General features: G+C 35.2%; 1 protein-coding gene across 4 annotated transcripts in view; it reads left to right on the top strand.

Moving 5' to 3' along the window:
• NUP58 (nucleoporin 58) overlaps window positions 1-16,311 on the top strand; it is a 30,013-nt gene that overhangs the window by 9,705 nt on the left and 3,997 nt on the right. For 3 of the 4 annotated variants that reach the window (XM_042254886.2, XM_027973654.3, XM_027973656.3), the window contains 9 exons: window positions 997-1,107; window positions 2,749-2,773; window positions 3,754-3,819; window positions 4,137-4,311; window positions 4,978-5,057; window positions 6,872-6,990; window positions 7,349-7,431; window positions 9,488-9,689; window positions 15,063-15,161. In XM_042254886.2, coding sequence (XP_042110820.1) covers window positions 997-1,107; window positions 2,749-2,773; window positions 3,754-3,819; window positions 4,137-4,311; window positions 4,978-5,057; window positions 6,872-6,990; window positions 7,349-7,431; window positions 9,488-9,689; window positions 15,063-15,161 — 960 coding nt within the window. The remainder of the gene's footprint in view (window positions 1-996; window positions 1,108-2,748; window positions 2,774-3,753; window positions 3,820-4,136; window positions 4,312-4,977; window positions 5,058-6,871; window positions 6,991-7,348; window positions 7,432-9,487; window positions 9,690-15,062; window positions 15,162-16,311) is intronic. The other variant, XM_042254885.2, reaches the window with a different exon arrangement.

Raw genomic sequence — 16,311 nt, 5'->3', positions numbered from 1 at the left:
TAATGTTAACCTGAAAGTGCTATTGATTTTTTAAAAAATTCATAACATTTATCCAGCTGTGTGTTTCCCACACACTGTCAGGATTTAAATCCAGTTTTCATTTATCCCATGCTCTTATCCAGTACATCCTGCTGTTTTCTGTTTTTAAAGTAAATAGTCTTGTCTAAAAAGAACACACTTATGTCAGCTTGAGAATGCATGGACTTAAATGATTTACCAGGGCAGGGTCTTTGAAGTTTTGACTTGATTCACAGATATACGTTGATGACTTAAGATTAACTGTAGTCTAGCTCTTCCACGACCTTTTGTCTGTGAAGTAGAATTTAAATAGGTGAAGTCTTTTTTTTGTTTGTGTGTTTAATCAAAAGAACTTGAGAATGTGAAATTTCGATTTTTCGACTGCAAGTTTCTATCAGTTCTTTAAATTTCATTAATAGTAAAACTCTTTGCTTTGTATTATACTAAAAACCTTATAAATTCATGCTAGATTATTTCTTTTTCCCCAGCTTTGTTGAAATATAATTGACAGGTAAAACTGTAAGATATTTGAAATGTACAATTTGAAGATTTGACTATATACCTTATTTCCCCCATCAGGTTAATTTATACATCCAATACTGGATGATTTTGAAGTATAGAATTCCAAAGCATGATTGGAAGACAAGTAATCACCTGAAAAATGTGCACGCTAAAACTACTTTGATATGGTTTTAAAACATCAAATAAAATCTAGTGTCCATGTATATCAGTTAACAGATATATTCTGGCCCTCTTGATAAAAATCACATCATCCAAACTACATACAGCACTGAATACAAGTGAGAGTATCAGTCTTTGTCCAAAGCATGCTCTGGACTTGTTTCTTTTTATTTGTCTAAGTCAAGCGTGATGATAAGCTGGGATCCAGCTTAAAGGTGTTGAGTGTGTTGGTCATTTGGGGAAGTCATTATATATTAGGGTGAGGAACCTTATCAGTGATGTTTGGCTTGTTTGTAGGACTTGGACAAAGTGCTTTAGGCCTGACTCTGGGAACTACAGCAGCTACTTCAGCTGCTGGTAATGAAGGCCTCGGAGGTATAGATTTTAGTAGCTCATCGGATAAGAAGAGTAAGTAATGTTACTGTAATTTTACATTCTAACAGTCCTATTGAGGGAATTAAATTCCTGTGTCTGAAAAATTAGTTAAATATTCAGTAGGGAAATTTTTAAGTTTGCATTATATTTCACAAATTTTGTGTTATGTATTTAAGATTTTATTTTTGTAAAGGACTCAGATTTGTATGTGCCTTTGTCTTATGTAACTATCTGAATGCATATATTATACACATTTTAAAAATCGGGACCATGATCCATGTGTTGTTTTGTAACCTGTTCTTTCTTGCGTAATATATCGCAAGTTTTAATCAGTCAGTAATTCTTTACAAATATTTTAATGTGCTTATCGTCAGTTTTATGAATGGATATGTCATCATTCAGTCAGCCACCATCCTCCAGTCAGTGTTTGTCTCCAGACCTTTGCTTTGGGAAGTGTCACTGTACTGGGCACCCTTGCAGAGAGAGGCAGTGTGGTGTGGTGGCCAGCCTGTTTGCTGGCCATAGAGCCTGGCTCAGCTGTTCACAAGCTCTGTGACCGTATTCAAGCTCTTTTATCCTCTTGCTGCTTAATGAAGTAGGGGAAATAACAGTCCCTGCTTCATGGGATAGGTTTGAGCATTGTAAAACCTTAGCAGAGCCAAGCACACAGAAAATGCTCTTTGATTTTATTATGAGTTTTTGTTCATATTTTGGTCATTTCCTTAAGGCAAATACCTAGAAATTGAATCATGGTCTTAAAGGGAGGGACCTTTTGGAGTCCCATTGTATATGTTGTGAAAGTGCTTTCCAAAAAGATTTACTCACCAACCAGTATGAAAATGCCCTTCTTGCTGTGCCCTTGGCATACCTAATATTCTTTAAAAAATTTTTTTCCAATCCAAATGCATTGTGAAGTTTTCTTTCCTTTTTTTTTTCGTGTGGTGTTGGCTCTGTGTGTGATTTGTTCTGATGAAAGCATGTTCCTCCGGAGTGCATACATACATACTGCACGGAACCTCTTTGAAGAGCTTAGAATGACATAATGCATGAAGTTGTAGGATATTCAGTGTCCTATGTCTGTATGGAATTTTTTAATTGGACATGGATTTTATTATTAGAAGATACTATGATAGGGTGAATTACTATCTTAAAAGTTGATAAAATCCTTTTAACATTAGAAGATTTGGATTTATTTTTCTTTGAATGAAAAATTATAAACACAAAGTCCTTTCTTGTTTTTATTTAATTTTCTTTATAGTAATTCCATAATTCAAAAATAGCCTTAGATGTTTTAGCAGCTTATTTTTTTACTCAGATAGAGCAGCCTGATAATAGGTCCTTAAAGAAGTGTCAAATAAAACTCTTAGGAGTTAAACTCCTCAGCAAGGAGATTCTTCAGGGAAGATAGTTAAAAAAGGAAGGTTCTTTCCCTTGAAAGAAACACTTGCAAATCAGCTGCATAACTGTTTATATGTACATAAAAACAGTTATATATATGTCTGTAACGCTGTGATTAGAGTGTGACAAGTCATGACATCACATACTGTTTAAGAGGCAGTCTAAGAAATCCTTAACCATTTCAACTTTTACCTTCGTTTGTGTTAGCTTAAAACTTGTATTTGGAATACACTGATAAATAGCATATTTTTACACGAAGCTTTTCCAATTTTCTAGGTGATAAAACAGGAACAAGACCAGAGTAAGTTTATAATTTGACTTCTAAAATATTTTAATTAAAGAGTTTTGCTTATTAAACTGTAAGTAAATGGTATGGTTGGAAGTAAATGGAACCATACACACGTTTAGAAGAAAAATTATTTTGAAGTTTTTGTGACAAAATAATAAACAGGCTGTGGAGAGATTGTGAAAGGTAAGATAATTTGAGAAAATTATAACTATTTCTTTCTACGAAGTAGTTGGCATTTCCTCAAATAATAAAAACAAACACAAATATATGTAAAGTGTCTCTTTACCTTCTTATAAATATTGAACAACTCATGGACTTTACTCTTGGACCACTTTTTATTTATATATACAAATTAAACATGTATATGTACCTTTTCTTTTATATGTAAATTGCTCTGCCAGTACCATTCACTTCCTGATGCTGAAGAAGGAGAAGGCCTCCATGTGTGTGTTTGTGTGTTTGAAGAGTTTTATTTATTCCTGTCTTTGTTAAGTAGTCATGATTCTTTTCAGCTACCCCCAGGTCTTATTTTGTTGAAGAACAAATTGAAGTTATAAAATAATAAAGTAAAAGTATTGTGAGCATCTCACTGTGAGAAGTTTGGCAGGTTTTCTTTCTTTAATGAATGCTGTAATATTTTTGAACTTAATGAAATGTCAGTCCTGGGATTTTTGAGCTGGAGAAACTTAGTTTAATATCTCATCCCACCTGCAGTATTCTCTGATTTTGTTCTGAAACATTTAGTCAAATGCATCTATGTGTACTTGTAACAAATGCCAGTCTTCTTAGAAATCTCCATGTCAAGTGAATTGTTAGTTGTTGTGTAGGTCAGAAAGTTTATTACTCTTTATGAGGAACTTTAAAATCATCCAGGAAAGCTATAAATAAGGAATATTTGCTCTGTTTTCACATGCTTTAACACACTGTAGTAGAATTCAACTGCCAGCTTCTTATGATCTCGGATGTTAATGCGCCTGTGGCATCTTTCTCAGGGACAGTAAAGCATTGAAGGATGAGACTCTGCCTGCTGTCATCTGCCAGGACGTCGACAACCTCCAGTAAGTGCATCAGGAGCTAAGTCAGACTCCAACGTGGGCGGGTGCGTGTGGATTTCAGGGGGGCCATCTCCTCCTCCTCCTGAGCATTTAAACTTGGGGAACATTGGAATGCCTGTAAAAGGTAAAGAAGCAGAGCAATTGAATGAAGGAATTAAAATTCTGTAACTGCCATTCTGTGAACTGTAGATGAATGTTTTAATAGTTGCTTCTCAAAACACTTGGACTTAAAACTCTGACCTACATGTGGTAAATGTACTTTTTTTCTGTAGAAAACCAAAGGTGTATTTTTTTTTAAAAACTCAGTTTTCTTTTTTTAGGAAATTTGTGAAGGAACAAAAACAGGTTCAAGAAGAAATTAGTAGAATGTCTTCAAAAGCAATGCTTAAAGTCCAGGAAGATATTAAAGCTCTGAAGCAGCTTTTGTCACTGGCCGCCAGTGGATTGCAGAGGAACACTCTCAATATTGACAAACTGAAAATAGAAACCGCTCAGGTAAACTTGAGTGTCATTTTGTTGTAGGGTTTTTCATTTGTTTGTTTGTTTGTTTTTTAAATAGAAATAGGTCTTTTTAAAATTATGAAGTTTTGTGCATAAGAAAACCACATAGCACATGTACTTCTAAATTACTGTAATAGTTACTGGTTTTTATTGAGTGCTTACTTTGTATGGGGCAGTATTCTAAGCAATCTAGATATATTAACCCAGTGATTTTCCACAGTAGCCGCCTGAGGTGACGTTGGTTAGAGAAGCAGAACCTGTAGCAAAGGGCTTGGTGCACAGGAAGTGCTGCTGCTGTCATCATCCTCAGGGTTATTTATCTTGTTTTTTTTACGTCAGTGTTTTCTATGGTTATATAGTATAGGTTTTAAGTAGTAATGTCTGTATCTGTGGATGAATAAACTTCATGAATCCTACATAAATGCATAGTTTAAGATAGAACAGCAGCTGTTTTTACATTTATTATGAAATTTGTTCATGAAACTATAGTTTGTCCTGCCTGAAAGGAGGTTTCAGCGCCTTGTGAAGGAGCTTCAGTCATAATATGTTCTCACAGCATATGAAGCTCTGAGAGTGGCTTTGTTGAAATCCTGAGATGGTTGGTATTTTTAGCTTGACTTTTAACTGGCTTTTTCTTTTTTAAAACCTCTGTTATATTAGGAGTTAAAAAATGCTGAAATAGCTTTAAGAACCCAGAAAACACCACCTGGATTGCAACATGAAAATACAGCTCCTGCTGAGTAAGTTAAATAAATGTTTGTCTTTAAAATAGCAGAACAATAAAAACCGTATACAGGCCATGGATTTCTTAGTTCACTTTTTAGCAAGTCTAGGTACTTTGTGTGAATTTTAAAAATTTAATTCTCATAATAATTCTGAGAAAGTATATCACTCCCATTTTACTGAAGGGTAAGTGAAAGCTAAGGTCGAGCTTTTAAGCACTCTTCTGCAGTTGCATTTCATATTGCTTATAAGGTCTGTTCCACTTGATTACGTTGTGCAGGTGTTAGAAACTTATGAACTTATGATTATACCATAAGTACTTTCAGTTTAAAAATATTATGATAGTCTCTTCCTTAAACAGGGCATACTAAGTGTAGTTTAACCCTTTTATTTCCATAAATTTATTTGCATCCATAGCTTTTATTTGCATACATAATAATCTACAGGAAGAAAAATTGTGAAGTGTAGATAAGCAGCTTGAAAAATCCCCCTGTACCAGCTTGTATACTCATCTAGTTTCCACACATGTGATATATATCTTATCGTCTGTTTCCATATCCTTTTGTGTTATGCAAGATGATAATAGTGAACATTGTCAGATGCTTGCCATACACCACCTGGGTGGCTTGGCTCTTTACTGCCGGATCTGACTTTGCGCAAATCCTCTTCAGCTGTCAGAGTCCTGTCTAAGATGGGGAGCCTGAGGCACGGAGATGGAAGTCCTGAGCTTCTGGGTGGGTGGGGTTCGTTGGACTCCTGGTCCCTTATTCTTTTTTTAAGTTTTGTTTTGATTTCAGATTTGCAAAAACGTTTCAAGAATAAAACCAAGAATTCTCACCTATCTTTCACCCAGATTCCCCGCATGTTAGCGTTTTTAATTTGCAGTTGTTTTGTTCCTTGCTGTCCATGTTTATAAACACATTTCCCCTGTGTAGAATTGTTTGTCAGAATGATGCCCTTGAATGCTTGAGTGCTTCAGAGTCTATTTCTTCAACATAAGGATATTCTCTTTCATAACCACAGTGTAGTGGTCAGACTCAGGCAGTGACAATGATGGTGATACTCCTATTGCCTTACTCAGATGAGCATGGGGTGAGCTGCTTTGCTGGACTTCCTCAGTATCTTATCCTGCTGTCTTGTTCTTCATACTGCCATCAGAGCTAATTCTGAAATGGACTGAATCATGATTTGCCACTGTAAAAACTTTCAGTTCCCCATTTCTTATAGAATCAGTTCCAACTGTGTTTCATGCTATTCAAGGTCTCTTTTTATCTTTCTAGCATTCTCTGGTTATGTTTATCAGAATAGTAATAGTAATTATATACTTCTGTAGTACCCTGTGGTGTTTTCAGCTTATAAATAATTTTTATATATAAAAAATTATCAAGAAGAGGAAATTCACACTGCTGCTGCATTAGCCAAAATATAGAATTTACTTGAATTTTACTGTCTTTTCCACTAGTGTATTTTTTCTGTTCTAGGATTCTTTTCACACTGCATTTAGTTGTTATTTCACTTCCAGTCTACAACATTTATTCAGTCTTTTCTTTGATGACCTTGACATTTAAAAAAAAATATTGTTATTTTGTAGATTATCCCTTAATTGAGATTTTTTGTGATTGGAGTAAGGATATGAATCTGTTTTTGATACCTTGATAACTTATAAATTTGAGATTTTGTTTCGGTAATACTTGTGTCACTTAAAGGTATATTGTGTCATCAGACTAATTCAAAGGCCATAGTTAAACAGAGGCCTGTTTTTGTTGGAGTTTTGAATATGAAGGAAGCAGTGTTTTCACACTGGTCTGACTTGGTAAATGTTCTCGTGTAGCTACTTCAGGATCCTGGTTCAGCAGTTTGAGGTGCAGCTCCAACAGTACCGACAGCAGATTGAGGAGCTGGAGAACCATCTTGCCACCCAAGCGAACAATTCACATATCACCCCACAAGGTAACATGCTTTCTGTGGTCATTTTTTTAAGTGCTTTTAGTAGTTGTTGTCTTAAGCTGCCATAAGACAGTTTCCTTTAAAGTCATTGATTAGATCTTTATTTCTTACAAATATAAAATGCTGTTATGAACGATTATGATATAATGGGCACATGTCCTAGGGCCCACCTCCCCCAGATTACTGATAGAGAGAAGTCCTTCTCTCAGTCTGCTCTGCTGTCTTCTCTCTTCCTTGGCAGTATTGGTGTAATTTTTTTCATCCTACACGTTAACCGTACCAAGAAATGGACTCAAGTAAAAAGAATAATATTGATTGTGTTATATATGTATTTGTGTGATAATATGATTTTCTTTTATAGATTTGTCAATGGCTATGCAGAAAATTTATCAAACATTTGTAGCTTTAGCTGCACAGCTTCAGTCTATTCATGAAAATGTGAAGGTGAGTTCTCATTCCGTATTCATTTATCTGGACATCTGCACCAAGTGAAGTATTTGTTCATTTGCAGGACAAAAGTGTCCATGCTCATCACAGAAATAGCTCAAATTACTTGTAAGTGAAAAAGACCAACTCTGAAATAATCTATAATATGCCCAGACACAACTGGTCAAGTGTTGTGTGAAGTGTGTTAACTTTTTCCATCAGCATATTGTAAATGACTTTCCACATTCATACATGTACTTGTTTGCCATCGTTTTAGTAGTTAAGCAAGATTTTGTTGCATGTATGTGTAGTTTGTTTAACCCATTGTCTTTTGTTTGACATTTTGGTTATTTCCGTCTCTTATAGCACTATAGAAGGTAAATATTCTTAGTAGCAGAATCATTTCCCATTGCTTGAATTTTGTGTGTGTTTTAAGTGTTTATTGGACCCTTCATAAAAAAACTTGCTAACATTTGTCCCTTCTAAACACAGGAAACTGTATTTATCAAATAATAAAAAATTTGCCACTGAATATTTTGAGTATTGTGCAAGACATTCATTTTTAAAAATTACTTGGGCTAAATATAGGTATACTTTACCAATCAAGCAAATATAATTGGTCTTTCTTGGATTTATATATGGTCAGAGAAAATCTTTAAAATTCAAAGCGTCCAAACTTGAATCTAGATAAATTCTTAACTGTATAGATTAGAGTTTCATGGAGATTACCAGTGTTTTCATTTTTATTCTGATGCATGGTGATAGAATTTTTTAAAATTAACCACTTAAATCATGCTATTTTTGAAGTGATAGCATAGTTCAGACCTTTTGCTTTGATTGATTAAAAATTTTTAAACAAATCTTTAAAATAACTTAATTTTTAAAAAATAATTTTAAAGGAGGGATTTTTATTAAATTCTCTTGAAACTTTGTAATCAGTGTTTAGTTTTTCAAAGTGCTGAAGGTGGTTCTGTCTTGGCACTTTGAAGTCTGTGTTGTGCAGATGTTTTTCTTCCTTGTCTTATGAAAGTTTTCAGATATATAAAAAGTAGTATAAAGCTGATTTATTTAATCTAAACTCTTAAGGAAAGTATTTAATAATTCCAGGGTGAAACAGAACCATTCCTATTCATAGCCTTAATTAAGGAAGGTGTTGTGTTGGGTAATCCTACCCATCTTATGAACTTGGTAATTTTTTCTTGGGCTTCCGATAGCTCAGTTTGTAAAGAATTCGCCTGCAATGAAGGAGACTCCAGTTTGATACCTGGGTCAGGAAGATCTGGTGGAGAAGGGATAGGCTTTACTCACTCCAGTATTCTTGGGCTTCCCTTGTGGCTCAGCTGATAAAGAATCTGCTTGCAGTGTGAGAGACCTGGGAAGATCCCCTGAAAAAGGGAAAGGCTACCCACTCCAGTATTCTGGCCTGGAGAATTGCATGGACTGTATAGTCCATGGGGTTACGAAGAGTCAGACACGACTGAGCGACTTTCACTTTCACCATGTTATTCTCATTGTAAAATAATCAAACAGTATTGATAAAGTATACCCTCCAAGCTCTCTTTGCTTTGGTGACATTTTAATATGTGTCACCTGCACCTTTTAAAAGGTATTTAACATATATTTTATATACATATATCTATGTATTTAGTAAGCTTTTTTTTTTTTTAAAGCTGTTTATATCTAGGTTATCCAAAGGTTGGCCATTAAAGGGGAAGCTGTCATGAAAAACTAGTATATTTAAAATGGAATTTTAGATACTACTCTGCTTGTCTGCAAGCTCTCTTATTTTAAAGAGGGCCTCAGGAAGCCAGAATATGCAGGCAGTTGATTGTAAAGACATATGGCTAAAAGCAGGAAGACACTATACAAAGGTGTGGTAGAACTGTCAAATTCACCACTTCCCACACCATGCATGTGCAGCGCCAGCACTGTGATTGGCAAGTTAGATGAAGTATATGATGCTGGCAGTGTTTTTGATCTGTCTTTGCTAACTTACTGCATGGTTATATTCACGCTCATATTGTCAAAGTCAGCACAAGACGTGATTAACATGTTCTATTTTTCATTTCTTTAGGTGCTCAAAGAACAGTACCTTGGCTACAGGAAAATGTTCTTGGGAGATGCTGTGGATGTGTTTGAAGCCAGGCGAGCAGAAGCCAAGAAGTGGCAGAACGCACCCCGAGTCACTACTGGACCCACCCCCTTCAGCAACATGCCAAACGCAGCAGCTGTTGCCATGGCTGCAACTCTTACACAGCAGCAGCAGCCTGCTACAGGTCTGAATGCATTCAAGTTATAGCTTCTTACTGTTAAAGTGCAGAACACTGATGTGCATTTTTATGAGTCTTCCTTTTGTGTTAGCACTGAAGAAATTTCTGAGTAACTGTTCCAGTACAGTCTAAAAATTGTGATGGACACAATTATGAACATATACCTGATAAAAACACAGGGTAGTCTTAGCAATAATTATACATCAATTAGATACTGAATATTGTGAATTTACTTAATGTTATTTGCTGTGTTGCTATAAATGCCCTTTAGAACATGGTGTTTCACTACTGAATTACATTTAAGAACAGATTCTAAATTTGTGGCTGTATCATATATTGTTTTAAAGTCAGAGGTAAAGTAGCCAGAGGTTGCATTCTTCTCTCTGTGATGCTGACAGGCGGTGTGTTCTCGCATGCAGTGGTTACAGAATGCGCATACTCAGGATGAAGTATGTCTTTTTTGACTGAAGTTGTGTTGAGAGCGGTAGGTTTGTATAATGACTGAAAATAGAACAGGCCCTCTTAACCAAATTTAGAAGAAGGTACATGCTGGATACCTTTCAAAATGAACAGAACAGTGGCAAGAGCAGGAAAAAGATGTTTTGAATTGCTCTGGATTGTGCATGAGGTATGTGCTGGGAGGAGCAGATGAAATAACTGGGGTGATACTGGAAAGCAGATAATTGTAGTCCTTGGTTTAATTTCACTTCCTATGAGAGAGACATTTCTGTGGTCCAGTTCTGCGTGTGTAGTTTGGTCCTGGGTCTTTCAGAGATTATTGTCTTTTTATTTCTGCAGTCCTTGTTTTGTCAGGCTTAAAGTGTGACATAGAGAAATACAGTCTTAATGGAAACTGATTTTTTTTACTCATTCATACATTTTTGAATAGTGCTTATGAGTTACTCTGTAGCGTGTGTCTTTCTGAGAGTTCCATAGAGTCCGGTAGTAAGTTATAGTGTGCAAAAGCAAAAACTGTGCACGTCTAGATTGCATTCAGGCTGCCTCTACAGGAGAAGCATTCTTGCTGGCAATTTAAAAAACTGTTCTTCACACTTAAAGAGATGGCAGAGTTGACTTAACCATCAGTGAATGGCTGATAATGGCTTTATGTCAAATCCCCCATGTTCCATGGCTGGACCCATGTGGACAGTGGTCCACACCAGCACTGTGTAGTAGTTCTCTAGCTGGCTAGGGTGTAGGACTGCATTGTTATATTACAGAGGGAAAAAGTCATTGTGGCATTGGTTCCCAGCGGGTCATTGTGGGGTGGCTAGAAATCGAATCAGCCCTGTACTGGTGCCTTCGTTTCTCCTGATGATTTATTTAACCAGCTCATCAAACTAACTGTAGTACCAGTTTACTTTTCAGAGCAAATATTGATTCTAAAATAGACCAGAGAGCAGGACTTGGTTAGGTATTCTTTAAATGTAAGAGATTTCTATTCTAATCAGTAGAACTGGAGAAAAGTCAATTATCTAAGCTGTTAATAAGGGAATTATGTTCTGTGGTGTATGCTAAAATTGAGGTAAAGTCACCTGTTGGATTTTTGTTTTATATATTTTCTTATGTAGGCAGTCTTGAGAAGTTTGTAGGTTTCCCTGCATACATTTTGGGCTTAGAAAGATACTTGTCCCTAGGAAGATACTTGTTCATTCTTTGAGTGCTGCCTCTGTGCCAGACTCCAGGGTTAGCAAGGTAAACAGTAGAGATGCGGTCTGTGCTCTCTGTAGTGGTGGAAAATATTAGCTTAACTTAGAGGAACCATCCTGAAGCACCCTCTGCTCATGTGCTTTGGTTCTTTCGGACCATCGCCAGGCTTTGGGGACACTGACTGCCTTGTACCTTCCCTGTATTTGTGAAGCCCATCTAGAGCTTTCTGATCAGGTGGCAGGAATTGTAATTTAGTAACCTAAATAGTCTTACAGTGTTTTCATTTTGCATTGTATGGATTTTTGGACTGAGGAGCTGAACAATAGTGATCATTTTGTGCTGTCTTCTTGGTTCCCCTTTGTTTCTCCGAGGGTCTCCATGCTCCGTGGCCCATCCTTTTATGCCTGTCTGGGTCAGTCAGGATCCGCTGCTTTAGTCGCGTCACCCACCGCTGGAGTGAGACTGAGCAGCCGTTAGATGCATGCAGCCCATTAGAAATGCCCTCTTTATTGCATTGCACTTTGTACCCGCGTCTTGTCCCTTATGTCCTGTGACTGGTGAAATCTTTTAAGTGCCAGTAACAGCATTTAAAGACCATCTAGATGAAGCTGGGTGAGGCTTGTATGCTGTTTTTAGTCAACCCTGTTGGTCTGTGCAAGGTTTGAGTCGTCAGGGGGCTTTGCTTCTGTTTGCATATAGGTTCTTGACTTTATTAATGTAAAAAAAGCAGACTGCTTCTTAAGCTGCTACCTTCTAAAGGTGCATTCTGTGTAGTCTTTCTTGGAGGTGGAAATATGGATGTAAGTGACTTCATGATCCTCCTTCAATGTCTTTTAATGAAAAAATACATGTAATAGACCTAAGGCCTGTGTGATTTATGGTTATTGCTTCTGAAAGCTGAAGAGAATTGATGACAAACTCCACAGGCTATTTATGTATGAAATTAACTTTGTATGTGGATAGATTACGTGCTGGCAGATCTGGAGCACACTGTCCACCATGCTTCTGAAGCCTCTTAAAAAGCTTAAGATATTGACATTAGGCTTTTCAGTGTAATTTTTACTTAGGATAGATTGTTTTAAGCTAATGAACTGGGATTAAGTTTTGCTGTTGTGTTTTGACGCTTTTAAAAGTTCTTGGTGTTTACATAAAAAGACTTTTTCTCATGTGACTTAACTGCTGTTTTTAAGGAGAGCTGAGACATTTTGTTAGGAATTCCTACTTTCTAGCTTTTAGTGTAGGTTTGGACATTTAAGGTGTATTGCTAAATAGGAAACTTCTTCCTTTGAGTTTCTTGTGGTTTTACAATTTTGTTGTATGTAATAACCAAAGGAGCATTCCCCACTAAGTCAATGAGTAAAATTTTTCAAATTGGGGGAAAACAGTTTTTGTTTTTTTTAAGAAAAATTATTACTTAAAAAAAATATGATTTAGGAATAACCATCCTAATTACATTAGGTATTTTGAATGATCGTTGAAAATTATAATAAAAGAAAAATTTAGCACTTTAGTCCTTTTCCTGTGAATTCAGTTTTACTTTTAAGAAAGTAGAATTTATCCTGAAAAATATGAATTAAAGTGCTAACTTGATTTTGTTATGTGTGAATATATTATACAGTAACTTTTGTAAAATGTTACTCTACATGAAGGTTTCACTTTGGGCAATCACTGGGATATGTTACTACTAACTGGGTATTATTTATGGAACTAAGAGCCTCTCATTGAATGACTAATGACTATTCAGATTTTGAGACAGATTTCTTGACTTGTTTACGTAATCTTTGCCTGAAGGATGTAGATTCTGCTTCTAATAGTGAAACTAATTTATATGGTGGCCAGAGTGTAATATATGCTAATACTTTGGCATGGGAGATATTTATCATGAGTTTTTACTATTAAAAAATGTTATACATTTGCCTACTAGTTTTATAAATGATGTTGCCTTCAGAATTTGTGTGAAGGTACAAAACTCAAAATATCATGTACCTGTTGTGCAATGGAAAGTCTTGTCATTCTTAGAGTTCTTGATTACCTATATCCTGAATATTAATGATTAGAGTTGCTCTTAAAAGCAGACCCGCACACAACGAAAAGCATGTTATGTGAGTAACTCTTGGGACTTGTAGGGCTGAGGGCTGTGGTGTACATTATGCTCTAGGGTCTTCCACCAGCAGTGCCTCCTATGAACACGTGACACTTAAGTCTCTCAATGTTAAAGAAACTGGATGTGTGTTTTCTACATAATACTTCTGTTAGAAATAAGAAGGTAAAATGCTTAGTTTCTTTTTCATATAGTAACATTTTACAAAAGAGCTGCTAGGCAGGTATTTTATTCTCAAGTTGATCTCAAACTGGATGTAAAAATTTAAATCTTTTCTAATTTATTTTTTAATAGTAGTGTAAGAACTCTGGCTACTGTTGGTGTTTCTTTATTTTCTGGGGAGAAGCTATTTGGAAAGTCCAGTTTCTGTCCCAGTGTAGCAAAATGTAGTTTCTTAGTTTCTTTTTTTCTTCTTTCTTTAATGTTTTATAATTTTACACTACCTTTTTGAATAAAGAAACCTCATTCTTCATTGAACAACTTGAAGGCTTTGATTTCTTTAAGAAGTCTAAATATCAGTCTGTATGTTACTTTGGCAGTTCCCTCAACTTTGAGATGCACTGATCACTGTGCTTGAAAAAGATAAGACTGAAGATTGTACTATGAAATTTATCAAATAATTTTCATAAATTATCAAATGAGAGATTTTTAGATTTTTGTATTCTGCTTAGTTTAAAAAAAAAAAAAGTAGTTAAAAAAGAGAGGCTAGTAAGTTTGATGCTATTCTTGCCAAACAAACTCAGCCAAAATCTTTAACAAATGGGAAACGGATGATTTAATCATTTTGCATCTGAGTACATTTTCCAAAATGTTGAGAAGAAACTTCTGAATTGAAATCTTGAATGTATTGAATCTGTCAAGGTACACAGCAGTGCCTTTGTAAATGTTCATTCTCTATCTTATTTAATCGGGTGATAAGTGGTGTGATGTAGCAGAGCCTAATAGTAGAACTCAATTATCACTTTTTGTGAACAAGTTGGAATTGTCATGTTACTGTGTAATTGATTTGCTTTAAAATGAACAATAAATTTAATAAAATAAAACATTGTCTTGTTTTTTATCTATTTATTTATATCATTTATATTTTCTGTAAGAAGTCATGCCCAGTTTTTGGTACTTACACTTATGAAGTAACATGATGGTTTTGCATGTTAGTGTCAGTCTCTTTTGATCAATTGGGACTTGACTCTAACAGTAAGGAGCTTATTTTAAAAAGAAAAAAAGTAAAAACCTTTACTGATTACAGCAACTAATTTTAACAGAAAACAACTGGGGAGATCTAAAATCATTCTAGAAGTGAAACTAAAAGAACTATAATTTACAATACATTAAAGATTTCAAGTTATTTAGTAGGTTAAACTAACACTCTTTTCGTATGGTAAGCCTCTTTTGTCTTAAGTGTGAACAAGTTAATTTTTTTTAAATTTATTTTTGAATAGGTAAATCTGCTGGGACAGATAAATTAGGCTGGGGAGACATCCTGAAAACTAAGTTTTAGCAAATAGGATTTGTTAAAAATAATGACTGTTCATTTTAAAATTAATTTCATAAAGAAATTTAATCTTGAAAGAGTAAGGCAAATTTGTTTTTTTTCCCCCCCATTTTTTTTTTTTTTTTTTTTATACCAGGGCCACAGCCATCTCTGGGAGTTAGTTTTGGAGCGCCATTCGGCTCAGGTATTGGCACTGGCTTGCAGTCAAGTGGCCTAGGTTCTTCAAACCTTGGAGGTACACTTTAACTTTTCTCGTATTGCATTGCACTATGATACATTCGAATTGCTACTAGCCTGTAAAAACCTCTAAGAGGATCTGCTCTTTGGGAAGTGAAGGTTCTATCTGGCCAAAAAAAAAAAAAAAAAGATTCTCTAAACATATCAGTGCTTTCTAAAATTATTAGATCTAGAATTTTAAAAATCATTTCATCTCTGTGAATAGTAAATATAAAAATGTATTAAAATCAAATGGTAAGGGTGTTCATATTTTCAAAGCAATATGCTAAAATGTGAACTTGAAAATTGCTTAGTTTTATTAAATTAACTTTAAAAAGTTCGTTGGAGTTCAAACTACTTCTGGACAGACATTCTCCTAATCATCTTTCTTTTCTGAAAATGCAGCTCTTTAAATGGGGAAATAATTTTATCATAAATTGAACAGCCCAACTTCTGTCCATTTCTAAGCACTTTTGGCCTATTTGCCTTTATGTATACTTCTATACATAAGCAACTGTTTATTTCAATAGTTTTTATAACGTAACTAGTAAGGTAAGTCTTCTGCAAAATATACTGAAGTACAAATGCATTCCCAGTTCTCTGGTGTGGTTAATTGTAGGTTGATTGTATTTTGACAGGTGCATTGTCATGTAATGAGTATTGCCGTTAGAATATATCATCATAAGAGGTGAAGCCTGTTAGCTATATGGTTATGTAATATATTAGACTGTGTTAGGAATTATTAGAATTAATGGCAGACAGCATAATTCCTGTGGTTTATGTTCGTTTTTCACCATATTTCATACAGTTACAGGCAATAATACTATCAAACTCAATAATTTAGATAAACTATTATAAAGTAGCCAAAGATGATTTTGAATTTCATTTTCTGAGCACTTGAAACAAGTCTTCAAGTACTTAGCAGACTCTGCTCTAGAACTATGTATGATGAATACATGTTCTTTATTTAAATTGTGACTAGTATTGTTACCAGAGAAACCACGCTGCCCCTACTCCCAATTTCTCAGTGTTGCATTGCTGGTAATGTTGCAAGAGCCTGCTCTTCCTGCGTAGAATTAGTGACTTGACTCTCATGTGGTCATGCACTTTCCCAGTGGTGAACTTAAGTGAAAGTGTTTTTGTAAAAAGGAGAATAAAATTACTATGTG

Source organism: Ovis aries, chromosome 10 (genome assembly GCF_016772045.2).
Source record: "Ovis aries strain OAR_USU_Benz2616 breed Rambouillet chromosome 10, ARS-UI_Ramb_v3.0, whole genome shotgun sequence".
Lineage (NCBI taxonomy): Eukaryota > Metazoa > Chordata > Mammalia > Artiodactyla > Bovidae > Ovis > Ovis aries.
This window is presented reverse-complemented; position numbering and strand designations above follow the sequence as displayed.